The following is a 6650-nucleotide window of genomic DNA, read 5'->3' on the forward strand; positions in this document are numbered from 1 at the left end:
TCCCGAGTCTGGATCATCGAGATCACTTGTACTTTTAAGTTACATAGACCGTCTGCTCGCCGTCGGCTACACAAATACCCAAATTTGAAGAGTACACACCATAGGAACAAAAACCCCTTCCCTCAAAAGGCAACATGACAAAATCACTCCAGGTTGGGATCCTTAATAGACCCAGGCTTGGGCGCCGCCTCCGCCACAACGCCGCACTTCTTGCACGTCCGCGCCCCCTCGTCGGCCTTGAACGCCTCGACGGCGGCCTTGATCTGCGTGCCGAGGTCAGTGCAGTGGAAAGCGGCCTCGTGGACGACCTCTCGGCAGGACTCGCAGTACCAGCGCATGCGGTCGAGGGACTCCTCGGGGCGGCGCTGCTCGAGGACGACACCCACCGTGTCGGCGAAGCGTACAGGGTTGTGTGGGGTGTTTCCGGGGAGCAAAAACATGTCGCCCTCCCTGATGATGATGTCCTTGAAGACATTGCCCTCGTCGACGACCTTGAGCATCATGGCGCCTTTGTACTGATAGAACCACTCGGCGGTCTCGTTGATGTGGTAGTCTGTCCGGGCGTTGGGGCCGCCGACAATCTGTGCCGTCAGAGTCAGAGGGGGCAAAGAGGATGAGTTGGGTGGTGTGTGCTTACCATGACGGTGAAGTCCTCATTGTAGACGCAGTAGTTGTTGACTGGTGGTTTGAGGAGATGGGAGTTATCCTCTAGCCTGGCGTGTGTGAGAAAAACAGGTCAGTATGACTTGGATTTCGGTGCGAATAACCTCAAGAACCGCATCCTTGAATAGGCTAGGTAAGGTAGTAGAGTTGGAACTCACCACTTGGGCAGGTTGACAGGGGGTCCAAGCATTGTGGTTGCCTGTCGTGTCGTGAGTCACTTGAGTCGCGGATGAGCTTGTTTCAAAACCCTTTTTTTTTTTTAAGAAAAAGATGTAGTGGTCAGAGCCAGCAAGTTAGTAAGAAAGGTATTTTAGCTGGGTTGCTGGAGTCGAAGTTAGGCGAAGGCCAGAGGGGGTTTTACAGATAACTCCATTTCCTCTCTATCCTCCGTGGCGAATGAAATTGTCAACAGCCCGTGCGAACTATTATTAAGGCTTCTGATGACCAGAACTCTGTCAACGGTTTCCGCGTATGTACAAGAAGTATTCCTGCATTTATCAGCCGCTCCAGTTATCATCCGGACGGGCCCGTCGGCGCATCGGCATCGTCCCTCCCCCCTTCGGAGCCACTGGAGAGTTGCGGGCCGCTCACAGTGTCTTGTGGCGCGTAAGGGCTGACAGAAACAGGCTGATAACAGAAGTGGACGAATACCAGCTCTTGGCTGACAACCACGTCCGAGTTCACTATGAAATCCTGCCGGGCTGTCAGTCCAGTTCGAGCTTTAGAGCGTGATTCACCAGCATATCTAGCCGTAGACTCTACAGTACCTTACGTGATTGCGTGAGTAGGTACCTAGTAGCCTCCGAGTAACCGAGAGCGAGCGGCGACAATCACCCCCCGACCCCTCCCATCAGAAACAACCCCACCGTACGTACCAACACGTCCCAGGAGTGCCATGCAGGAGTGTCTAAACCTCAAGTCACGTCACCCTATGCCAGCGATTACCAATGAGAACGGTGAACCTGAGGTAAGAATGTCACTGGCAGAGGACGCCACCTGGCTAAGGTAGTGTAGTCCCATGTGACGGACCCCCCGCCCCGCCCTACCCGTCTCGTCTGCGCCCACTTTCCCGCCTCGCGGGTTGGCGATCTTGCAAGCCGCCTCAGCGAGACGGCGTCTCACTGCACACTCTCACAGCATCACTACCCGAAAAAGGTCCGGGCGTGCAGTACAGCCATCTCACCGTCGTGGGAAAACGCAATTCAGACGAGTCAACAACGCCTTAGCTGCCGCGACAGCTCTCGCAGGCTCTTCCCTTCCCCTTAGCAGGCCGCGCCCTCTACCTCTGTCTCTGCAGTCGATTCCCTCGAGTCGTCTCACGAGGACAAGCTAGCCAGCACGTCAGCTCCCCTCCCCCGTTCTGGTTAGTTTCTACTGCCTTTGTTGTAGGTATGCGTACGCGGATAGCCCGCTACCGACCTCTTCCCTACACCGACACAGCGGCGCTCAGAACCAAATCCAAGGTGTAGAGAGAGAAAGAGAGAGAGAGGCACCGCGAGAAGGGAACACCCCGTCTCAAAGGCTGGAAACCTGCGCACATTTGAGCGAGTTTCCATCCCAAGCCACGGGCCGCCACCCTTCTTCAGCCTTCGTCGTGAAGTTGCGGAATAGCTTGTACATATTCTCCGTAAATGACCACCGTACATTATACAACGCACTTCTCGTCCTTCAGCAATTGTGCCGTCTGCGAGATATTCACCACATCTCCTTAGCTCCCGCTTCGCAAGGTCCCTAAACGACCGCCCCTACCACCCCGCGAAACCCGTAACCGACCCCCGGTCTCGCATACCTCACCGACCGACCGACCGACCACGCACTGGGCAAACGCAACCTCCCCTTTACAACAACAACCGCCCATTCTGAAACCTGACCGAACGAAGCCAAAAAAACATTTCGACATACCTACTAGAAAATTGAATATCGATAGCTTCGACGACGAGAGAAAAAAAAACCCCGCGTTTTCGCCCGAAATATTTCTACAATATGGATCACGCGCACATGGATCACTCAAAGATGGACCACTCCGCCATGGATCACGGCGACATGGGAGGACACGGAATGGGAGGCGGAATGGGCGACCGGTGCAGCATGAACGTACGTTTCTTCACAAAACCTACCCTACCTACGCACGCGATGTGCTCCCTCTTCCTCGGACCCTCTCAATCTCCTCGCGACATCCCCCTCCGCTCTTCGCGAGCTGTAGAGCACCTCCCCGGGGAAACACCCACTCCTCCCGCTACCCGCGACCGGCAGCTCGTATCGCAATGAAAGGCAGCTCAAGCTAACCTGCGCTTCCTCCTCTTCCAGATGCTCTTCACCTGGGACACCAAGAACCTCTGCATCGTCTTCCGCCAATGGCACGTCCGCTCCACCGGCGGCCTCGTCATCTCGCTCCTCCTCGTCGTCGCACTCGCCGCAGGCTATGAAGCCCTCCGCGCCGCTTCCCGCCGTTACGAGAACTCTGTAAATAAGCGCGTTGACTCGCTCCCGAGTAAGCACCCTCTCCCAGCTTCTCTCTCTATCTCTCCTCTCCCAGCCACAACCATCACACATACATATACAGACAATGCATACTCCCCTTTATAAACCCATCCACCTGCAATCCGCCCATGATCATACACCCATGCTTCATGTCTCCCACATCCACCTATACACACATACACACGCTCCTACATGAAACCTGCGCTCCCCTACCAAGCGCCCCTCTTCCCGACCGACGTGGAGGGGACCTCGGGGAGCGCATACAATCCCCGACCCTCTTAACTACATGTGATGTGAACACAAATGAGCTAAGAAGTCTTGTGTCTTTTCGAGGCGCCGCTGGAACCGTTACTGAGACAACCCCCTTCCTATGGACAGGACGCGAACAGGCAGAGGCCAGCAGGAGCGCACACCTCGTCAAGGCCGCCCTCTACGCCGCGCAGAACTTTTACGCCTTTATGCTCATGTGAGTTTACCGCTTCTAACTCCTTCGTTTCTTTCCGACCTCCCTCCTCAGTCTTGCGCGCCGCATCAGAATTAGCTGGCTTCTCTCGGTGGTGGACAGAAGCAAGCGAGTTCCTGCTAACGCGCGCGTGGGAGGTGGGGGGGGAGGAAGGGGAGAAATAGGCTCTTCCTGGCATATAACCCGAGAAGTGAAGCAACTGACAAGAACAGGCTCGTCTTCATGACATATAACGGCTGGGTCATGGTCGCCGTCGCCGTCGGCGCTTTTGTGGGCTACGCCGCGTTCGGCAGCTCGACCTCCTCGACCAAGGACAACGCCTGCCATTGATTTCCTCTGCGTCCGCGCGCGAGGTCTCGATAGCTTCACAATCTCAATCGACCCAAATCCTAGACATGCTTTGTATTTCTTGCGCGCAATAGCTTCTTTGTTGAACAGGTACCAATGGGGCAAGGGCGCATCTTATCTCACGGGCGTTATTCGATTCGTTTTTATAGCATTAGCTCCCACTCCCCATGCCGAAGACTGGCGGCGACGGTTGAGTCTGGCAAAGAGAAGAGCAAACCACCCGAATGAGGGACGGAAACTCGAACTATATATCAAATGTGAAAGCAAATATTTCATTCATCATGGCGGCTGCGGCTGCTCTAGCTGCAGACTCTATATAATCAATTTCTACATCTGAGGGCGGGTGGGGCGATGCATGTAAACAGCCCAAACTCCCCAACTCTCCCAACCACGTCTTTTGTATGCCCTGGGGGGCCAATCGTGGCCAAGACGAAAACCTGGCCTCCTAGGATGCTTTACATCTTCGCAGGTTCCGCTTTCTCTGCCCTCCCATCCTCCGTGCCCGTCGTCGTCTTCGCCGCCACATCATCCCGCTTCCTCTTCTTCTCCACCAGGCTCCCCTCCCTCTCCGCCTGTAGAATAATGTCCTCGTCGCCAAAGTGCGAATTACACTCAAACTCGGGGTCCTTGCCGTACGCGATCCGCGCGCAATCGACGAGCATGTGCGCCGTCAGACCCCACACCTTGAACCGCCCGCCGCCCTCCTTTTCCGTCTCCTCTTCGAGCTTTTCGGCGAGATTGCTCTGCGGGTGGTCCACCTCCATCGCGTTCCCCGGCGTCGTAACGCGCTGGTCGTCAACGGGGACGTAGAAATTATGCACACGCCACGGGTGATCTTTCCACTGGATCCAGTTGCCGTCGTACCAGTGGCCCGGCGGGAGGACCTTTGAGGAGGATGAGGGAATATCTGCGTCCTTTGCGCGAAGGAAGTTTTGAAAGGGCGCGGAGAAGACGGCGGCGACCTCCTTGGCGTCCAGACGCGGGATCATGCGCTCCTCGACGAGCGGGCTCGGGTCCTCGTCCGGTTCCTCGTCGGCGTGGAGAAAGGCCACGCAGGGGCGGACGACGAGCTCCGTCCGGGCGAGGTTGTAGGGGAGGTAGCAGAGGGGCTCGATCTTGAAGGGTTTCGGGATGCGGGCGTCGTCCATGGGTAGCCCAATCTCCTCCCACGCTTCCCTTCTAGCAATCTCGTCTGTTACGGTGGGTTTTGTCGGTCAGCTTTCCTCGTGTGTGATTTACTGGCAAGGCCACACGTGGCGCGGTGCTGTTAAACTTTTGACTTACACGGTGTCTCTTGCAATGTATCTGCCTTGCCTCCCGGGAACGCCGCGTGTCCTGAGAAGCTCCGCAGGCTGGCCGCGCGCATCGTGATGACGACGCGCAAATCGCCCCTGCGATCTGCGTAGAGTAAAACCAAAACGGCCGCTCGGCGGCTCACAGGAAGTCGGTCCCAGAGCGGGAATGCGGGCGGGACGTATCGTCGCAGGCGCGCGATGGCCGCCTTGGAGCGCATTAGCATCCTGTTTGCGCAGAGGTACATGGCGGACGGCAGGTTCTATGTACTAATACTAAATACAGAGAGAAAAAGAAGAAGGAGAGAGCAAGAAACACAACAATGCACAAGTGACGGGTGGAAAAGAGACGCGGGAAAGGAAAAGAAAGGAAGGATCGAGAGGCATCAAGTCATGAGTTCATCGGGGTGACACAGCGCTTGATATGCGGCGACATGATGATGGGCCATAACATCGAACAGGAGGGGGTGCAGGGCGTGAGAATATAGCTTCACTCGGGGGAAGCATAATACAACAGTGGTGATAGGCTGAGAACGACACAAGGAGCGAGGTAAGGTAGAGGTGCAACCCTGCATCTAGGTCGTATCTACCCCAACAGCAGTCTACATAGACATATAAGGGGGGAATGGATGGAGGGATACGGAACGCGAGAGAGAAAAAGAAATCAACTAACCGCAGAGACTGCGTTGAGCGGAGCCATGGCCTCAGCATCCCAGTAGCTCGTAACCTCTTCGTCGTCGTCGAGGATGAGGATCCCCTCTGGATTCGGGTTACCGTTGTGATCGTTGTTGTCGTTCGTCTCGCTAGTAGCAGTAGTTGTGACGGATATACCTTCGGCCGCGGCAGCCGACGGACTCGCAGCTGCAAAGGCAGCAGTAGTAGCGGCGGCCGGATCCTTGGCGGCTGCGGCTGCGGCGAGCGTGGTGGTGATCTCGTGGACCTCCTGATCCGTCGGTGGCGTGGCTTCTCCTAGCTGTTGCTGCTGCTGCAGGGCTGGCGACGCCGTCGCAGTGGTCGTGGTGGTGTTGGTTCCTGTCGTTGCTGCGTCTTCGGAGAAGGACGGAGGAGAAGTTGGAGCCGGCGAGGGGTCCGTTGCGGCCGCTTGGCTCATTCTCGGTCTTATCTCACTGGCGGGGGTTTAGGAGGGGGAGGGGGAGGGGGGGGGGGGGGGGGGGGGGGGGGGGGGGTGGGGGGCGGGGGGGCGGGGGNGGCGGACAGCTGCACGCGTCCGCTGCGCGGCGCTCTGCCGGGCGGGGCGGTGGCGGGGGGGGGGGGGGGGGGTGGGGGGGTGGAGCAGGGAGGAGGGGTTTCACAGGCGGCTGCAGAGGTGCAAGCAACTCTATTGCGCGCCTAAGAGTCAAAGAGGGAGAGACTGAAAGAAAGGGAAATGGGAGACTGGGTAA

The 6650-nt window shown here is 57.1% G+C and overlaps 3 protein-coding genes across 3 annotated transcripts; 1 reads left to right on the forward strand and 2 right to left on the reverse strand.

Moving 5' to 3' along the window:
• Positions 1-143: 143 nt before the first annotated feature.
• On the reverse strand, positions 144-853 carry CORC01_05847 (3-hydroxyanthranilate 3,4-dioxygenase; the record flags this gene model as incomplete). Its single annotated transcript, XM_022617489.1, has 3 exons — positions 144-581; positions 638-713; positions 822-853. The coding sequence occupies 3 exons, from the start codon at positions 851-853 to the stop codon at positions 144-146; spliced, it is 546 nt and encodes a 181-aa protein (XP_022476100.1).
• Positions 854-2646: 1793 nt separating this feature from the next.
• CORC01_05848 (ctr copper transporter) lies at positions 2647-3937 on the forward strand (the record flags this gene model as incomplete). The annotated part of the gene is made up of 4 exons (XM_022617490.1): positions 2647-2757; positions 2971-3154; positions 3523-3610; positions 3820-3937. 4 exons carry the CDS (start codon positions 2647-2649, stop codon positions 3935-3937), a joined length of 501 nt encoding a protein of 166 aa, XP_022476101.1.
• A 473-nt stretch (positions 3938-4410) lies between these two features.
• On the reverse strand, positions 4411-6358 carry CORC01_05849 (NUDIX domain-containing protein; the record flags this gene model as incomplete). Its single annotated transcript, XM_022617491.1, has 3 exons — positions 4411-5147; positions 5240-5456; positions 5921-6358. The coding sequence occupies 3 exons, from the start codon at positions 6356-6358 to the stop codon at positions 4411-4413; spliced, it is 1392 nt and encodes a 463-aa protein (XP_022476102.1).
• Positions 6359-6650: the final 292 nt, after the last annotated feature.

Source organism: Colletotrichum orchidophilum, assembly GCF_001831195.1.
Source record: "Colletotrichum orchidophilum strain IMI 309357 chromosome Unknown Scaffold_41.1, whole genome shotgun sequence".
Classification (NCBI taxonomy): Eukaryota; Fungi; Ascomycota; class Sordariomycetes; order Glomerellales; family Glomerellaceae; genus Colletotrichum; species Colletotrichum orchidophilum.